Consider the following 21,081-nt stretch of genomic DNA (forward strand, 5'->3'; position numbering starts at 1 on the left):
TTTACTCTGCCATCAGAAACACCATTCAGTATCTGCTGGATAATCATTAGGTGCATGAAGTTATGTTAGACTGAGTGACAGTGCATCATGTCAGAGACTAGTACATTACAGTCAGTGCACTGCAGGTGGAAGGACACGTATCTGTGGCGTCTGGTGCAAAAACAAAGAGACTTCCTGTCAGTAAAATAAAGATCTGAATAAATGTTAAAATCGAACGTACAGTTACACAAGATGAGTGCTTTTTAATGACGTGGTGGATCCGACCACGTCTGTGGCGGTGGAGTCAGTTCAGCTGATGATTGTACCCGTCTGAGGGATCTCTGACGTCTCTTTGTTTATGTTTATTTACTTGTTTTGGTATCTAAGTGAAATGCATGTTTTGGTAAGAGGAAGGGATGTGACGTCAGCTCCACCAGATGCACCGCTGCTGTGAACGCTGTGGCTTCACTAATGCAACATTCTGGATCACATCTCACAAAGGGAACTGCATGGAGGCGCAGTGTCCATATTAATGTGTCCATGTTAATGTGTCCATGTTAATGTGTCCATATTAATGTGTCCATGTTAATGTGTCCATGTTAATGTGTCCATTCCATGGTCTCACCCTGTTAAAGAGCTTTAGAGCAAAAGTCAAAAGGAACCATGTGTTGCCTCACAGACGTCAGAGATCTCAAAGTGATACAGGAAGTGGCTAACACTTGAAAATGAAACTTAAAAAGTAGTGATTTGGTAATCCTGTGGTTTAACATTTGAAGAAGTCAGAGGGTTTTTCTGCATACTTAAAGTTGTGCCTTTTGTCTCTGCAGATTCCTCTCCAAATGTTCATCTTGTTGTTAAACTAAAACATGAAGACAGCTTGATTATTACTCTCTGTATTTTATTATGAAGGATTATAACTCCACTGAGCATGTCTGAGTATTCCAGCTGTGTTCATGCTGCCTGTAATTTACAGAGTTAGGACTTCACTGAAGGAACGGACCACATTGATTTATTTCATCTTGCCAATTCAAGACAATATTTACAATTATAATTTATGTAAATGTGTGACTGAGTTAGCCTGGTGAAATAAATCAATGGAATACATTTCTTTTCTCTGAGTGTGAGTCTCTGCAGATATCTGAAGCCCAAAAATCAAGAGAGGCAGAAAACGGCAGAAAGAAGAATCATACTTTATTATTAGGACAAAAGAAGGTCTGATAAATTCTCCAGGAGGTAAAAAGAATTAGAGCTCAGGAAGATCAAAGTCACACACACATCATTTCTGTATTTGCTGATGATGAAATGTGATCTTATCTTGCTGCACCGTTATAAGAGCAGGTCCTAATTTGGTGAAGGTGAAGCTTGAGATTGTGTTTTAGTCTGGCTTTATGTGAGAGGTTCATCCACATGATGGTGCTTCAAATATGACTCATTCATACACTTTGGCTTTCAAACTGCTACCCTACCTTTACCCTCTATTAAGAACCTTTCTGCTAAGGAGGTCAGAGGTCACAGCACCCCAAGAGCAGGAGGGAATTCACTGCTTCCAAAAAATTTACCACATATCCCCAAAGCATATCCCCAAAACATATCCCCAAAACATATCCCCAAAACATATCCCTCAGTAATACGCTGCAGCCTTTAAGGTGTTGGACGTCACTGCTGGGTCCAGACATGCTGTAAATCCGGAGGCTGTGGTCTCTCCTCTAGACCACTGAGTCCTGGACCAGGAAACAGCAGCGAGGCTCTGGAGAGCGCAGGGCATGTGGCTCTGCCCCCTTTACGCAGCCAAATCCAGGAACAGGAACAACAGCGTCAAGAGCGCGTGGACCAGACGCGTCAGGTTCACCCAAACACCGGAAACCAGGAAGATTTGTTCTTCACATTAAAAGCTCTTTTTTAAATGTAATCTTAGAAAAAGGTGTGAACTGAAATAATGCAGTTACTGTAGCTTTTAAAAACCAGTTCATGTTTAAGAAAAAGACTGAAACGTGTGTTATTTTACATCACTTTATATTCTTTAGCAAGAGTAACAAGTGGATTCGGTCCATTATTGAAATGCCTTAAGAGTGGATGGGCAATAAAGGATAGTCATAAAGGATTCAAGATTAAAGAGTCCTATACTGTCATTTAATTCTATAGCCTACCGTGCAGATCTATACATATATATAAAGTACATACAAACATCTATTCATAAGCCTGAGCCCACAGTCAAAAGCACTCGTGCTTTTATTTTGAAAAGCACACAGGAAGTGATGCTTGATGCGTTTAGAAGACTTGACCCTGACGCGCTCGTGTCTGTTCCGCTCTCCCCTTGGTGTGTGTGTGCGCGCCCGCCATGTGTGTGTGTGTGTGTGTGTGTGTGTGTGTGTGTGTGTGTGTGTGTGTGTGTGTGTGTGTGTGTGTGCGTGTGCGCCATGTGTGTGTGTGTGTGTGTTCCTCCAGCTCCTCTGAGTCTGTGCGTCGTCCTCTCAGCTGCTCCAGTCTGCTGCTGCTGCACATCCACCCCGGAGCCAGCACGCCGAGGAGGCGGGCCGACTGTAGCTACACCTCGGCCAGCGGTGCTGGGTCATAGCGCTGGTGGAGGGTGGGGTGGGAGGGGGGGGGCAGCACTCTGCTCTTCTTGCCCTTCCTAAAGCGAACACAGCCTGAAGCAGTGAGGACACCATCACCTCTCAGCGCGGACTGGAGGAGGTTTGGGTTTGGGATCAGACGCACAGAGTTGCAGCTGCAGAGGCTCCTCTCTCTCTCTGCGCTCACAGTCCGAGATGGAAGATGGTCCGTCTTCAACAAGCTGTTTCAGAAGGTTAACGGACTGTTTCCTGGGTGCAAGTAGGTTTTATTTTAACAAACATTTCAAGACTTAAATCATCTCTGACATTTACGCACAATCCTGGAGCTTGACTCTGAGGATCAGAGCAGTAAGGAGGGAAATCAGGGACACATTTGGGTCCTGCATGCGTATTCACCCATGTGTCTATCCAACTTTATGAATGACAGATTGATAGCTGCTGTAGATGGGTGGGGACTCATTTGGAGAGGGGACTGCACCATGACATATATAGTGCATGCCTGTATTTAAAACATCTAATGTAGAGATGAACGCTCTGTGGTGTGGGTCCGGACCGGGCTGTAGAGCAGAGAGCAGAGAGCTGCAGGAAGACATCACACAGAGGAGTCTGCAGCTTCTCCAGGAGATGATTCTAAATATACAAACTATTTACTCCTCCATGAAGATCAATCTATAGACATGAAGTAAAGGAGAGAAATGCATGAGCATGTTTTTTATAATTTATACACCATACATCACTCTGAATCCTCTTATTTATTCTGTACCTGCAGCTTTTGTTTCAAAGCATTGTTTATATCAGAGGCAGCACCATCCACAGTTATTGAATAATTGAATCCACTGAGAACACCAGTGGATTTCTCAGCACTCACTCTTTAATCCTTTTACAGTCCTTATTCATATTTTGTCATTTTATCTCCTTTTTTAAATCTTAGTTTTATTGCTCAGGGAACATCTACTTGAGTGTAATTTATCCTCCCCGTCACCCTTCCACTCTCTTTGTGTGCAGCTCTGTCAGTTGTTTCAGTGGCACCTCATGTGACCTTTAGTGGCAGCCCTGTAATAACAAGTTAGCAGTTTGGGGCCTGGGACAGCGACAGACGCCAAAGTACACACATAGCAGTAAACTGCAGTCATGGAATGTATTATTGAGGTACAGTATGTAGGTAACCCGCCCTCATGCTGACCAAAAAAGGACAAGAAATGCAGTTTTCATAAAAGCTCATACACTTTGTAATTTACAAAGAGGAGACGTGTCGCTCTCAGAGTCCGGCTCCATGAAGAAACAAGCTGCAGGATGAGCTGAAACACACGTCTGTTAAAATCACATCAAACACTGACGGGGAGAGAAAGGGGAATCCTTCACCGTCTGCTTCCTCTTTTACTTTATTATAACCATGCTCACCTTTAAGCTTCTCTTTTCAAACAGTTTCAGCTTCATGCTAACGCCTGTTAGTCGTGGTGTTTAGGTGTGAAAAAATAATCACAAGTTAGAATTTAAAAAAGAACTAAATCCACAGCATGCACACCTACTGCAAAAACAATACATATATAAAAGCACATTAAATTAAATATGTGCAATGTATTTATTTTTAAAGTGTAATCACAGAGCTGTGGGACTTACAGGAACAATCTCCTCTGTGCAGAAATAAGAACCCAAACTGCTCTGATGTTTCTAAGATTCAAATGTTGCACAGCTGTCTTTCAGTCTTTGTTAAATGTAGGATGGAGTTTTTCTCTCTGTTATATTTCTTGGGATAAGAGATGATTTGCTCAAAGCTTTTTGACACAGAAACATGAAGCAAACACAGAGTGCTCTCTCCAAACATCAGACATGTGATGGATCTCTGTAAATGTATCTGACACTGAGGATTGTTGGGGATTTTGATGTGTTTTTAAAAAGCTCTGTTTTGTTGTCTGGTCACTGCTGGCATGTTTGTCCTCCTGTTGCTGTTTGTCCTCTCTGAAATGGGACCGTTTGCTGCCACAGATCCTCCCTGCAGAAACAGACTTCATAAAGACAACATGTTTGCTCTGTGCTTGCTCCTTTACTTCAAAGCGTTCTGGCCCGGGTCATTCAGCTGTTTGTAGCCTCACGTTAGGGGAAAACTTACAACCACGTGTGTGTTTGTGTGCATTGTTTGTGGAAAGTCCTGGCTGGTACTGGGGGTCAGTCTGGGTCAGCCCTAATGTGATCTCTCAGGCATTTTCAAACCCAATTGGCTGTCGATGAATTGCTTAACTCAGTGAAGAAGGCTGCATTGTCAGGCAGGAAGTGCTCACACTGGACATTTCCTGCCCCGCCGCCTGCCCTCTCTCCCTCACAGTGAGGGTTTCTCTCAGCACCGTCACTGAGTAAATACTAACACAGAGCGCTTGATACCAAAACTCAGGCTTGATTGAAATTTGAATGGCTGTATAATTCCAATCTGGCTGAACGCTCAGCCAAGTAGTTTCTCTTTGTGATTTGTCTTGAGTGTTTTTTTTTTTTTTACACTCCCAGGAAATACAAGCCAAAGAAAATGAGCTTGTTATGCAGTTTGAACCCTTTTGTCTATCAAGATCTGAGCGGTCCTGGATCCGTGCCGGGGCTCGGGGCTCGGTGCACGATCGGAGCGCTCAAACAGATGACATTCTCCTCGAGGCGTCCGTTGACCCCTCATCAGCTTGTCGTGGGTTGGTATCTGAGGGGATGGGAAAAGGCCACATGCATGTAGATTCCCTTACAACTTGTCCTCACGTCAGGCCTCATAAAAGTGGAGAGGAGGCAAAGATCTGTGGTTCTCATTAACGGGTCCCCACTGGCCCCTCAGCAGAGCGGCTGCAGAGTTCAGCATCAGTCCAGATGTGGAGCGGGGAACACAACCCTGCATCACTGATGTGACTCAGGGGATGAGGTGGGGGGGGGGGGGGGGGGTAGGGATGGGGGTAGTGAGACACAGCTTTTCATCAAGACACAGGTTCCAGGATTGATCCAGGACTGTGAGTGAACAGTGACTGTGAGGATCAGTTTCAGGCCTGATGAACATCTGTGATGTAAGGAGGAGGCAGGAGTTAGGATCCCTTCAAGCAGCTGCACAGAGAGCGGCTCGCTCTTCTGTCAGATCTTCATACATTTTCTGCAGCTGTTGGATAATGTTAAGTTTGTCATGCGTGATATATACTGATGGATACGCTGAGTAATCATCTAGAGCAGGGGTTCCCAAACCCCAAAATATAGGTACCAAAGACTTGTGACCCCCCCCCTGTCCCTCAGAGTGATTTAATGTGTTTAGCTGGTCTGCAGAAAGTGACCCTCCCTATATGAGCATGTGTCTGTGTTTCCTGTGTGTTATGAATGAACCTGCTGCTCCTGATGCTTTAGATCATTAACTGTTCACTAACTCTAAACTTAGGAGTCATCTGGAAACAAAGAAAGGCAGAAAACTCATTACACTTTATATTTACAAGGTTTTATTTCAAGTATAGCTTCTGTTTTTATTTTTTTAGTTTTAGTATTAGTATAGCACATGTAAAAAAACAATCAAGAATCAGAATAAAACAAATAAAACTCTTAGAAAGAATAAAAACACTGTAAGAGCAAAAACAAATCCAACAAAAGAACAGACAGAGACACAACTTTAACTCTGGGTTAAAAGCTAAGGAGGAAAAATATGTTTGTATTATATAAGTAATAAAAACCAACAAAGAGAAGAACAAATAAATAAATAGGCTACAATAAATACAACATAATAAAGGAATAATCATAATTAACAGGACAAACAAAAGGGAAGATAAATATAAGAAAACAATGTAAATAAACTAAAATTAATTATAATAATAAATATTTTTAGATAACTTAAAAAAAAAAAAACATTCCTGAAGACATCTCACGACCCCTCAGGGGGTCCCGACCCACACTTTGGGACCCCCTGATCTAGTGTTTAAGTGTTGCATCCAGTCAGAGTGAATTTGGACTCAAGCTGCTCCTGATGCTGATATATCCAACAACATAACTCATATTTATATGTATATTTTTTAAAATGTGTGTGAGCACCCAGTGGTGAAAAAGGCTGAGATTTATCAGCAACATATATATTCATATTTTATATTTACTAATTCTGACTAAGAACACTTCAGACTGTTCATTTGTGGTTTATTATCTTCCTGTGAACTGGAGCTCTCCTGTGCTGCAGTAACATCTTCCTCATGTTAAAGTCTGTTAAAGTCAAACTCAACAAACTCAGAAGTCCTTCTTCGTGGTCAAACTCCTGTCTCTGATGTTGTTGTGGATCAGACTGAATGTAGAGATCACATCACACTGAGCAGGTAGAGATACGTCTGCAGAGTAACAGTGACTTTAGATACTGTCCCAAATAAACCCTGAGCTCCTCATTTTATTTTGGTTTACAAAGTCAGAAAAGCCTGAAGTGACCAAAACATGATTCTATCCTCACATTGAGGAACAGAGATTGTTAAATTAACCCCAGGATCAGATCTGCAGAGTCCCAGTTATCAATATCGGTATCAGGATCTTAAAAGTAGGATCGGTGTATCCCTACTTGCAGCACATGTTCTGCAAGCTGCAGTGGTGTTCTCCTCTGAAGTAATGAAAAACATCCACACCAGTGACGCCATGTTTCCTCTCTCATCAGCTTGTTGCGGCTGCGCTTGTTCTTCTTCTCTGTATGCAATAGCAGCTCACGCACCGCCACCGCCACCTACTGTGTCAGGATGTTGGCTTGTTGATCAGAGAGTGGAAGCAACTTTAATCTGACTATATGATCATACATTCTGCATCCCAGATTAAAGTGAAAGTAACACATCTGTTTGGTAATGTGAGGAGAAGAAGGTCAGAGTACTGACGGCTGTCAAAGTAACAAGTTCCATGCAGAAGGATGACAATCAAGTATTTCTATTAGTTGCTTCTCTCTCTGGCTCAACATGACAACAACAACATGATGTGCAAACAACAAACAGATCTTAAAGTGTGCATTGAATCTAAAACATACAGTCCTTCTTCTGGTCCTGCTTCTCTTTCCTGCAGACATCACACAGACTAACCTCAGTCACCACCAAACTGACTCACACTGTTCTCAGGGTATCTGACAGAGAGCAGGAGCTTTATCTGAGAGGTCTAATGTTTGCCTGTGTGAAGGCATGCTGCTCCAAACCAGGAGAACTTTTGTTAATGCATTTCTCAAGCGTGTTCATATCACACAGGGACAGGAGAAATGTGACTTTGTGTGCTAACTCAGGATGCTGTGGAAGGCTTTGTGATCCACCACCTCTGCATGAGCAGGTTTAGAGCTCTGAACTGGAGTGGACGGGGAATGTTGACCTGCTTTGTGTCTCTCGCTGCAGTCAGAGTGTCGCTGCTTGCTTGTGACCACACGATTAGGCCGCGGATCAAGGGACATGCCTTATCTACATCTCAGCTGGCCATTTATAGCCTCTACCCTTTACGTCTAATGACCTGGAGCATGGAGGTGGAAATAATTCAAATTACATTTCCATGGAAATCTCCCTCTCTATCTCTCTCTCTCTCTCTCTGTCTCTCTCTCTCTCTCTCTCTCTCTCTCTCTGTCTCTGTCTCTCTCTCTGTCTCCCTCTCTCTCTCTCTCTCTCTCTCTCTCTCTCTCTCTCTCTCTCTCTCTCTCTCTCTCTCTCTCTCTCTCTCTCTCTCTCTCTCTCTCTCTCTCTCTCTCTCTCTCTCTCTCTCTCTCTCTCTCTTCCTGGAGTGCAAGGTGTGATCTTGCATGTTTTTCAGAGGTGTTTGTTTCCTCCATGTGGGGGCGTGTCTCTGAGTCCAGGGTGGAACAGCTTCTTCTTCTTGTGACACCTTTTCACTGACCTCATGTTTGCCTGCTGTGGGATGTGAGGGGTTAAATGGGTCGTTGACAGATAAACCTCAAAACATGTTTTTTTTAAAGTATATTCAGAATGATTGCAATGCATATTTTTGTGTCTGTAATAATGTGCTCTAACAAGGCATGTACATTAAACAGCTTTTTAAAGTGTTAAATAGATTTTATTTTTACCCTTTTCTTAACTTGGACACCCAAAAAATGTCAGATGGAGCAACCAGATATTTGTCCAAATATACACTTACCTTTCATTTATAATAACTGAAAGTTTTAGGAAGCATCCCTTAGAGTGGTTACACTGTTTATTTTTTTATTTAAAGTTATCTAAAAATATTTTTTCTTATTATTTATTTTAGTTTATTTACATTGTTTTCTTATGTTTATCTTCCTTTTTGTTTGTCCTGTTAATTATGATTATTATCATTATTATGTTTGTATTTATTGTAGCCTATTTATTCATTTCTTATTCTCTTTGTTGTTTTTCTGTTACTTTTATATAATTTGTTAACTTGGGGTGGATTTAAGTTTAAGTTATCTAAAAATAGTAAATTTGACCCATTTGTATTTAGTGAGTATATTTTGTGAGGATTTTTGAATTCTATTGACCAGGTTTAAAATATGATATTTACAGTTTGAGGTTGGTTGTACCACCTGACATGGAAAGTGTTACCGTCCACCTATAAGCTGATAAAAGCTTTTCTGTTATTATTTAAGAGACATTTACAAACCTTTAAACTCAGCCATGATAATCAGTAGAGTCCTCTGAATTATTCTATATGTTGAAGTCCATTATAAATACTTTCAAAATAAAAGCTCCATGAGTCACCCTGACATTTGAGAACATGCAAACTGCTGGGCAAAAGTTTTTAAATAACCATAAGTGCCTTTAAACTATTGTTATGAAATTATGTTTATTTCAAAGCTCTTACATGTAAAATGCCATGGTGTTTTAATTTGAATTTATTATTATTGAAATACATTTTTTATAGTGTTTTAAGTCAGTTCACTTGATCAGACGGTTACGCCACCTGACATCAAACAAAATAAATCTCAATATTTGAATTTACTGAAATTGTATTTAAAATAAGAAGTTTTATAGAATCAATTGATGCAGGTCTTAAAAATAACTATTTCAAAAGAAAATAATGGATTCAGACACAAAAATATGCACAACATGTCAATGACCTGTGTGTATGTTCACACACACACACACACACACACACACACACACACACACACACACACACACACACACACACACACACACACACACACGGCTTGACTGGATGAATAAATGAGCTGAGCAGAGGGAGAGAGGACTCTGAGCGTTTTCATCCTTGGTGTTCTCTCTCCTTTCTTCCCTTCTTGCCGCTCACTGAATGTCAGTGTTGGCCGCTGTGCTCCAGCCCTCCCATAGATAAGATAAGAACCACATGCTCTTCCCACCTCCTGGCAAGGGAGTCCCAGGCGGACCTGCTGACGCACGCACCCCGCAGCAGCCCCCCCTCCTCCTCTCCTTCCTGCCTCAGCCTCATGTCAGGAAAGTGAAAAGTAGTACCTTGGCAGCTTGCCCTTGACTCTCTGCCAGAGGGAGTGTGCTTCAGGAGAAGTGGTCTTTTCCCTTTTTCTCTCATGTGCATTTTTCATCTGTGTGTTGCAGCAGAGGAACGTCTTGCTCGCTAAACATCGGCTCTGCCGGGGTCAGTCTTTGCTGACATGAGCGCCGAAGACACGCTCACCTCTGTTCAGGCCACATCATGCAGATGTCTCAGCGCTCACAGAGGAGCAGAGACGAGTGATGGAGCTGGTTGTTGTTTCTAACAGCTCTTTAAATCTTCCCTCCGTCTGCTGTTGTCAGTTTAACATCTTAATTGAAGCAACATTTAGCTTTGGCAGTCCCTCCTGGTGTAAGAGCAACAAAAACATACAAATAAATTCAGCCGTGTGATGTCTCCAACGCCCAACGAGCTGTACTGTAACTTTAACTGTGAACTGTAAATGCAGCAGAGCCAGACTCACACTTTAAACAGGAGTAATGAAACAGTCTTATTTAACACCACGGCCTCTTTATGGCCAACAAAACCTACAAGACTGACCTTTTATAGAGTTATTTTGATGCTTGCATCGCTGCCTAAAGGGACGAACAGCATGCAAGAAAATGATTCACACACTCTCTGGTTCCAGTGTCTTAAATATGAATATAGGGATGATCTGGAGCCACTAGTGAGTCAGTTAAATTCAGACTAAGTGTTGAGTCTGAAAGTAAGAGCACAGTTTAACCATGAGAGGTTTGTACAGCTTGGTGTGTGTCCTATCATGAAAAACATCCCCATGCTTTTAATTTAATATTTCCAACAAAGTGAAAATTTGATGACTAAATTGATGAAAACTGATAAAAATCCACACTTTCCCAAAGTGACAGTGAGTTCCTTGTGGGACTGCTCTGGGTAAGAGCCTTGTGATTTCCTCCTCGCGTCACAGAGGTTTATATTGAGAAAGAAAAGAGGAAGCTGATCAGCAGCTGAAGACATGCAGTGCAATCACCGCCTCTGTTCCTCAGCCTTCTGAAGAAGTGATGACACAAAGCGTGGGGTTGCATCCAAACAGACAGACGGGGAGAGGTCGTTCAGGTTCCACTGAAACAAAGAATTAAAGGTGAAGTCAGGACAGATGGAAACATCGGAGGAGGAGACGGAGCGTCAGAAACACTCTGGGGCTTTTCCTCCAGTGTGATCAGTCCTGACCTGTGCAGGGTCTTTTAAGGACTTGGGACTTGTCTTTGACTTTTCAATGCTGATGCTTGTTTCAGGACGTTTAAATCATCTGCACTAATACAAAGCATGAACAAATATTAATTGAAAGCACATTTTATTACACGACGGAGGGAATTACTTACAGTTTCAGCATCTCTACAAGCCATTTACTTTTCCATATAAACCACACCATGCCTAATTGATTTCCTTCATAAAAAGGCTTGTAAAAATGAACCCTAACTCCAGAGAATGTGCTGTTTGAAGCTTTTTCCAGATATTCTGATGCCTGATCGCTAACTCCTGCAAACACAATCCGGTTACCATGCTCGGCTGTCAGGGAGTGCGTCAAACAGGAGCGTGTTCGTACTGAAGGTCGGACGTACGAGCCAGACAGACTGGGACTGGTTTGGCCTTCCCTGCACGGTCCCAGGGTGTGGTGTGCTGTAGTTAAGATAAGTGTTATGCAACAATACCTCACTGCATGAACTCAGTCTTCAGTTTTTACACAGGAAGCCCGAGTCTGAGTCAGGCACCCAAATCTGTGCCAACTGGGCTGCAGCCGCTCACAAACACTGCACGACAAACTGCTTCCTGCTGCACGTCAGTCTGAGCCACTCAAACTCACTTCAGGACGAGGGCGAGGATGCTTTTAGATCACTGCACTTTAAAATATTTTTATATTTATGATCCTAAACGACTACATCTCATACGTCAGTGTCCTTTTTACTCCTCTACTATATGATGCATCATTATTTCAGATCCAAACATGATCTGAGTTTCAAATATGGAGCTGTTAGACTTTCAATCGCTTCATGACTTAGAATAGATCTCTGCACCAATCAGCCGTCCTCATCACCACCTGTTGGATGTGTTTGAAGGCTGCCTCCGTTAGGTCAGGGCTCGAGTCTAGGCTCCACTAGACCTCTGAGGGTGTGCTGTTGGATCCAACACAAAGATGTTCGCAGCCGTTTCTAGCCCAGTCTTGGAAGTTTTAAGGTGGGGCCTTCATGGATCGGACTTGGATTCAGATCTGGGGAACTTGGAGGCGGAGTCAACATCTTGAGCTTGTTGTCGTTCTCTTCCAGGCCACCTTCTTCCATCTATCTGTGGTCCAGTTCTGATTCCTTCGTGCCCATAGCAGGATGGACACTCTGCTCAACAAACCATGATGCAATGTGTTCTGACACCTTTCTATCAGATCCAGTATTTACTTACAGACTAGCCCTTGCACCAGTGAGCTGTGACCATCCATGACCCTGTCCCTGGTTCACTGGTTTTACTTCCTGTGACCACTTCTGTTAGGTACTGACCCTGCAGACCGGTGACACCCTACAAGAGCTGCAGTTCTGGAGATGTATAAAAAAATGGATGTAGTCTCCATGAAGCCATCCGTCTGTTTCTGAGGCCAGTTGTTGGTGGGTGCCATATTGGAAAGGCTGAACTCAACCTAACTTCGTCCAAGCTAGTGTGAGGGGAAGAGGCGGGACTTAAGCCTCCTTGCTAACAGCTACAGGGCGGGCCGCCTGCCAATCAAGTCAGGCATGTCCTTATTTGGGCAAAACTTGCAAGTTAAATATCTTCAAAAATATTGTGTTATAAAATAATCCACCCTGTACAGTGTGTGCTGATAGAGAAATGAGCTCCTCAGACCTGAACAGTTTTTTGAACCAGGCTGTAAACATGTTTATTTCTGCTGTAAGGATAGTCTCTTTGAATGGGTGTGTATGTGGTTTCCTGTGTTTCTGCAGCCAGCCTCTAGTGGACGCTCCATGAACTGCAGTTTTTAGCACTTTAGCATGGGCTTCATATTTTAAGACCGGAGGCTGTCGTCTATCCGTCCCAGTTTGGTCCTTGTTAAAGTCGCTCACATCCTCATGTTGTTGCTAAGTGATGCATGTCTAGTGTTGGAAGGATAAAACTTCTTGAGCTCAGATATTTCACAAACAGTCGCAAAGATGAGAATGGAAAACTATGAAGACAAATCTTCCTGATCCTACTTGTCATCCATCAACCTCCCAGATTTATCTGGTAACCTCTCAGGGATGAAGGGAACGTCTTCATTAGAACATTGAAGACATCTTCACTGTTAGGTTTATCTGAACAAGAGAAACAGAAAGTGTAATCCAGTTTCACAACATCCAGTCTTTAGTAGTAGACGTGCCAAACGTTCCTTTTAATGTGTTTTTAAATCACCGATCAGGAACAGGAAGTATATCTGCAGGGAAGCATGTTTACTTTAAGAATGAGGTGCATGTTTCAGACTTCTTTGGAATGAAGGTGCAGGACTTCACCTCGGTGTGGTGGGAGAAGGCAGAGGGTGCCTTTTGTAGGAGGACTTTGCAAGTCTCCCCCTCTTCTCTGTAATCAGGGCTCAGGATCTCATGATTTCTTCCACCATTGTTTGAGTGTAATCATAAAGTAAATGTCAGATTTCCTGTGCAGCAGCCTGCAGTACTCTGAGACTCTAACACAGGACTGAATAATCCGCTCTGGCAGGAGGTTCAAGTCTTGCTGGAGATTGTTAAAATTTTCAAATGTGACAAGTGGGAATAGCTGTGTTTGTATATCTTGATTTGTTTATGTTGGACTTGTCAGAGAGAGTCTTAACTGCTGTAAAATCTAAAACATTCGTTGCTCGTCTTGATGACGCCATTGTCCTCAGCGGCCGGCCCCGGGGGGGAAGTCAGATCTGACTGAGGTTAGACAAAATACAGAAAAAACTGGTCCAATTACTGACCAAGCCGTTGCTTCCACCTCAGCAGTTTCTGTGTCCTGACCGACTGAGCGCATGTGGTTCCTGGTGGGGTTAACCATCGTGGACCGCAGCATGTGGGACAGATCTGGCTGCACCTTTGATGAGCAGCCATCGTCGCAGGTTGTGGACACTGACGCATGTCCTGCAGCTCTGAGTGTCACTGCGGTCACATTAGGCTGAGCCACGACTCGATTGGTTTCAGAGGGAATCAGAGGAGAGGCCTGGGAGGTTTGCAGAGAGTAGCAGGAATGCTGAGAAAAAAAAAGTCCCATCAATCAGCGGCGCGCTACAATACAGAGGCTGTTGGGTCAGAGCCGCCGCCGCCGCCGCCGCTCCGGCTTCTTTTTCCAGACTTTAATGGAGATTGATGATATTTACATTTTTGACTTGTTCTGATAACCCGTGATTTCACCCTTAAACTGGGACAGATCAACACTTTCACTCTGCCCAGTTACAAACACTGGAGTTCACTCTGAGCTGCAGAAACAGCTTCATGAATCAGCCTGAAAACATGTCTCATTCTGATTCTATGTTTTCAGCAGCTCTGCATGCTCTCTGCAAGAAATCAATCAATCAATCAATCTTTATTTATACAACACCTTTCATACAAATCAAATGCAACCCAAAGAGCTTTAAAGCAACTGACAACAAGAAAGAAGCAGAAATGAAACAATGCCAAGACATATTAGGGGAAGATAATAATAATGATAATAATAAAAATAAGAAGAATACAAATTAAAAATAAGAACAACATAAAATAAAATAGAGACTAATGCACACCAAAATAAAATATGTGTAATTAAAATAAGTTAAAGCATCAAAATCAAGAATAAAAATAATTAAAATAAACAGATTTAACAAGGATCAATAAAACTGAGCAGATGAATAAAAATTAAATAAATGAATGAATGAATACATAAAAGAAGAATAAGATAAAAGTTAAAATTACTAAAATAATAAAGCAACATTTAAATTAATATTAAAGTAAAAGGTAAGTAATAACATTGTTAAACCCTACATAAAGACAAACTGAATAAATATGTTTTTAGTTTCTGTTTAAAAGTCTCAATATCTCCAAGAACTGGAGGCATCCCTGTCACATGCACAGTCTTATTAACATGCATCACTTCATGATGTTCAATTCATGCATCTTCATCATAGTTTCATATTTAAATTCATATTTCTTTATTTAAACAAAAGAGACTTCACATTAACTAACATCAAACAGTGAAGGCACCAGAATCAGTCTTCATGTCAGTGATACATTTCCATTGTCTGTTTGTCTGATACTGAAGGCAGTAAATTAATACAATATAATATGCACAAGAAATACAAAAAAGTGCAATCAACTCTACATTGCAGTAAATTGTCTGGTGATTGTACATGCTTTTTTTATTTCCCAAAAATTATAATTTAAAGACACAAAATTGGCAATAAAAAAGCAATGTGGTTTATTTTGATGCTTGTAAATATTCCCAGAGATGTATTTCTCCACGGCTGAATAATAAAATCAGAAGTTAGTTAATGCTCAGCTAACTTAGGAAACTACTGAACCCTTCCTTAGGCTGCACAGTATAATAATAGATCATTTCTTGCTCCTGATGGATGATTTTGATAAGATTAACAATAATTAGATATAAATATTTAGACTCCAGTTGTAACTGAAATCCCTTGGTGTGTTTGTGTGTTATTTTGGGGCGATTCTGCCTTCTATCTGAAGTGGACAGGATGAGCAGGAAACCAGGACAGAGAGTGGGACATGTGTGAAGGGGGCTGCAAGTTTGGGCTGCCCAGGACTTAACTCTGTACATGGGGTGCAACTTAACCACTAGGCCAAACCGGCGCCCCGGCCACTGGGCCGTCACACTGAACATACTCACTAGACTAGCACTAACAGTCAGTGGTCAAACTTCTGTCCCTGACGGTGTTGTGGATCAGACTGTGCCTGTGTATAAAGACCACATCCTACAGGGGAGGTAGAGATCCGTCTACAGGGGAGGTCACTTCCTGCAGATCTCAAATCTACACTATGGTACTCGCCGGTTCTGGTGCTAACGCTCACTGCACTACTGCTGCTTCATATCACATGATGACTTTTCAGGTGACTTATAAGATGTATTGTTTTCAAACTCTGACCTCTCTCCTCTGAAAACTTGCAGCACATGTTTAAAGAACCAAGGCGGGGTCGTGCCCTGCAGGCTCCTGTGGTGCAGACTAGCTTTTGGCCTTAAAGGCATTTTTCCCCTTAAATTACTTTGACTTTATATTTTAAGTATTTTGAAATCTTTTACACTTAAAAAGCTTGAGCTGATACTTCAACAGAAGTCTGTTTAAACCCTAGTATCTATACTTCTACTTCAGTAATGAATGTGACACCTCTGAACAACGTCCACACCACGACACCATGTTCACCCGTCAGCTTGTTGCAGCAGTGCTTGTTCACTCTCTGTGTGTAATGGTAGATTCACCTGTAGGCTTGTGAAAAGGTGAATTGAAGCAACTGTTTTTGGTTGATTTAATGGATACAATACAAAGAAACCCTCTTTATTGAGACCTGTTTTAGGGATGCATGAGACAGTAGAACTGGTCTTAGTTTTTGGTCCTTTAAAACCTATAAAATATAAAAACCTCACGCTATAAACCAGGCATGTCCAAAGTACGGCCCGGGGGCCAATTTCAGCCCAATGTCCATTTGTTTATGGCCCCAAGCTTCCATCTTAAATTATATTATTTATAGCAAAGAATTAATCACCTTCTGAATCATCTGTACATTTACAGTTTCTTTAAAGTGCACAAACTAAACTAAAGTCAATCCAGAAACGTCTCAAAAAGCTTCACATGGACTACTTTTATAAAAGCTCTGGGGATTCTGCAAGACAGCAATAAAGAAGAAACACAAGAACTCTTAAAGTTGACAGGTTTTTCAAATTCATGTTTTCATCATGATGTGAAAATGTTCTTGATGAACATTAAAAGTTCAGAAGACACAAGACAAAATCAAAATTATGACATTGTGCAGAAAAGGCAACATTTGGTGCATTAAAAAATTTCAGAACTCATGAAAATAATTATTTAGTTCTTCAAATGTTGTCTGCTGGTCAGAAAAGTCTAAAAAACAACATGAAAAAGAAGTGATGAAATCCAGGTCCTGATCCTGCCATAGGAAAATAATGAGACATGATTTTTTCCCACATTGCCCGACCCGAATGAAAAACATTTTCCTCCTACTGTTCTATTCAGAAAAAAAATAAAATAATTGCTATTAAATATTTCATATTTAACTTTTAGGATTCCAGAGTCTCAGTAGGAGCCACTGGCCCTGAGGTATTCTGAAAACATCAAATGTGTCCCTCTTTGAAAGAAGTGTGGACACCCTGCTGTAAACAGTAACTTTAACACAGTGAGCTGACAGATACATCAGGCTCCTCGCTCTCATGACGTCAGTAGAATCATTGAAATGGATGTCCCAGTACTCCCAGCTGAAACAATCAAAGGGTCAGACGTAAACACTATCTTACAGCGCCCGGTCTGCTGGATCTGCTGGATCTGCAAGGCCGTCTTGTTCTGGTGATTTCCACCACAGAGCCGTGTTATCGATGGTTTATATTTGAAGTACATTTCCCCGCTGCTTGGATCCCAGTCACTGCAGTTTGTCTTTGCCCTATGGAAATAGGACATTTGACTATTTTTGTCCATGTGCACACATATGATGGCTAAATAATCTTCAGAGCCGGTCCACACAAAACCTGTATTCAGAAAAGAAACAGCTTCCTTGTTTTTCCTTCTTCCTTAGTGTCACATATCACAGAGCGCTCTTTGTGTTTCAAATAGGACAAAGTCGTAAGGGTCTCTGCAGCGTTCCTGTTTTACTCCTCCTTGTGTGTGTGTGTGTGTGTGTGTGTGTGTGTGTGTGTGTGTGTGTGTGTGTGTGTCTGTCCCCTGCAGCTCCCTCCACCCCCCCCTGCATCTCTCTCTGATTTATTAAGCTGTGCGCTCGATGTGCGTCAGAGCTGGCCAGGAGTCTCGTGAGGCGTTCCGCTCCTGAAGATCTGTGTCTCGTGTCTGGACAGCGTCAGACCGCAGCGTCCTCCACCACCACCACCACCCCCCCTCCACCCTCCCTAACTTACCCCCACCTCTGTTTGCACACACACACACACACACATAGTAGATCAGATGGTTCTGGGGGAGCAGATCAGAGGTCTTAGATATGATCACAGACGCTTCATCAGAGTCAGGAGAACTTCTTAAATTAAATTAAGTGATTCCTAGAATGCAACTTTCAATGCTTTTTATAGATGAGGCGATGTTTCTGCAGCTCCAGCAGGGTGGGGATAAATCTACACTCAATATCACATTAGTGTGTGTTGCATTGAAACACAGCAACAAGTACTGACTGTTTATTCAGTCCACAGGATGATGCTGACTTTGTTTCATGTGAGGTCTGCAGTGAGATATTAAACTGAATTTATTTTGCAGTTGTGATGGGAATGCAAAACTAATTTGTATTTGTTTCATTTATATGATTTTAGTTTGGCAGAAAGCACTCCACAGCAGAGTTTAGAATAGTTAGTTTGAATTAGAGATAGACCGATATGGTTTTTTATTTTATGTATTTATTATTTTAAAGGATCATTTATATTAATGAACACTTACCAGAGTTAGCCAAAAGGCTAGTTTACATCTGTAGTCCCTTAACAGATGTTAAAAAGGCTTCCTAAAAAGATCAAAATCAAAAAAAGATAAAATAGAGTCAAATAAAATCAAGGGGTTCTTTTTTAGGGCCGATGTCAATTATCAGTCAGTTATCAGTTATAGTCAGGGAGGCTGATAACTGATATTTGGAGCTGATATTCATTAAGCAGTAAAAGGGGAAATATTGGAGTCAACATTTTGAATAATAAAAACACTAACAGCTAACTTTGTTTAAATGCCTTTAAGCATGTTTATTAAACAGCTTTGAGATTTTAACATGTTAAAGTTTTTATTATCTTAGATATCTTTGTTTTAACATTCTAACACAAAGGTCAGGGAGCTCTCAGCAGCATGTCTTAGAAAATTAAAACTTCAACTAATAAATGAAGTTTCTAAAATGTCAATATAACTGAAATGTTAATCTGTCACTTCTCTTTGTTTTAAAGGGATATTTCAGTGGGTTTTTTCAATGGTCTTTTTATTGAACAACACTCATGACAAAACACAAAAGCACATGACAATTAACATACAGAAAGAAACAGCCACTGAATAGTTACAAATGATAAGGTAAGGATCAGTTAGTCTAATAGACCAACAAAAAACAACAAGAGGACACAAACAAACAAACAAACAAACAAACAAACAAACAAACAAACAAACAAACAAACAAACAAACAAACAATCAGTTCTACTGTTCAGTTTTTATATAGTAACACCCCCCCCCCCATCAAATAAACACAGCTGACAAAAAAACAATTGAAGGCAGAGAATGCACTGATTTAAATAGATAAATAAATAAATAAATAAAATTAATAATAGTAATATTAGATTAAATTAAATTAAAAAAACAAACAAACAAACAAACAACAGTACATGAGGCTACTCAGAAACAGCTGTTGTGGGTTTCTCAAAGTATGTCAGGAAAGGCCAAACTCTGTAAAATGTATTTTCTGTTCCTCGTGTGGTGAAACAGATTTTCTCCAGATTTAAACACCTCATCATATCTCTGATCCAGAGTGAGAGAGAGGGAGGAGTGGAATCTCTCCACATAAGTCAAATTACCCGGCGAGCCAACCAAGAAGAAAAGGTCGTCTGGTACTAAAGAGAGCAGTCAAAGGGTTTGGAACCAGTTGGTAGTTCAGGATTTCTGAGATGGTTTGAAAATAAGATGTCCAAAATGTAGCCGAGGTGGGACAGGACCAGTACATGTGCAGAAGTGAGCCAGGGGCGACTTTACATTTATCACAGGTGGGGTCAACATCAGGGTAAATATGAGCTAATTTGGTTTTAGAAATCTGAATTGGATGAACTACTTTAAATGGTAAATGTCTGGCACATATAGAAGAGGAGTGTATGCGTTTCAGAGCTGACTCCATGTCTTGTCTGTAAAAGTGAATTTAAGATCCTGATCCCAAGCAGCTCTCATAGTTTCAGTGTTTTTGAAGTGTGAGTTTTAAATCACTTGTAGGGTCCACATCAGATCCTGCTCAGCTCGTCTCTGTGATGAGAAACTGCAGGAGAAATGGAACACAAGCTAGGATACAGTTTCTGCAGACGGGGTCATTCTGACACGTGATTTAGCAGATATTGAATGATTCAGACCCCAGCACTCACTTCTGTTTACGTGTTCACTCTACTTGGAGTTACCTGGTGGTGCGGCTGCATCAGAGCCAAAATAACCCAGTGTTAAATTGATCTCTTATCGGCCGTCAGATTTTTAAAAAAGATGCCGATATGCGTCAAAATGCCGAATTTCAGTCTATCCTTAATTTGAATGGCAGTATACATCCTCATACGTGGACACCAAGTAGTATATTACAGACATTTTTGTGTAAACTTGAAAATAAAACAACACTTTATGGACTATAATGATAAAAACAATATCTTTTTCAATGCATGAGACGTTCCTGAGTTTAGTTTTGCACTATTGTTAGTTTCGGCTGTTAGTAGGAAATTAGTTAAATAAAATAATAGTCTTTAGAAAATCATTGCAGGACAGTGCTGCAGAGTTTAATATGTCAATATCAGAACAATACAATGAGATGAAGTATCACTCTTCTGTCAGAGGAAGGACTCTGGTGTTATTAAAGAACTGGATGGTGATGAGTTTCAGCAGCTGGAAGTTAGTTTGAGTGAAGATGGAGAACATATGATGTAATTTTAATGAAGTCATGATATATCTGCAGCTGTTTAACACACAACTTTACTTTTTATGTTGATTTTTTTTGTAAAAAAGTTTCAAATGAAAAAATAAACGTACATTAAAAATGTTATATTACAAACATCCTGCCAAATATTTAAAATGACTGAACTGGAGCCTCGTGATGTCAGCATGTGATTATAATTAATATCTGTTTATCTCTATTGTGGAAAAGTCTGCATCCATTCACTGCCCTGATATCATCCAGGATTCAGTCACACACCACTTAGTAATACTTTCATGCCGTGTGTGTGTGTGTGTGTGTGTGTGTGTGTGTGTGTGTG

At 41.1% G+C, this 21,081-nt stretch overlaps 1 protein-coding gene across 1 annotated transcript in view; it reads left to right on the forward strand.

Moving 5' to 3' along the window:
• Positions 1-2,222: 2,222 nt before the first annotated feature.
• Positions 2,223-21,081, forward strand: part of pde10a (phosphodiesterase 10A) — a 65,339-nt gene continuing 46,480 nt past the window's right edge. Inside the window, exon 1 of the mRNA XM_034681102.1 lies at positions 2,223-2,811. Coding sequence (XP_034536993.1) covers positions 2,748-2,811 — 64 coding nt within the window. The 5' untranslated portion in view covers positions 2,223-2,747. The remainder of the gene's footprint in view (positions 2,812-21,081) is intronic.

The sequence above is a fragment of the Notolabrus celidotus genome, chromosome 4 (assembly GCF_009762535.1).
Source record: "Notolabrus celidotus isolate fNotCel1 chromosome 4, fNotCel1.pri, whole genome shotgun sequence".
In the NCBI taxonomy this organism is placed as follows: Eukaryota; Metazoa; Chordata; class Actinopteri; order Labriformes; family Labridae; genus Notolabrus; species Notolabrus celidotus.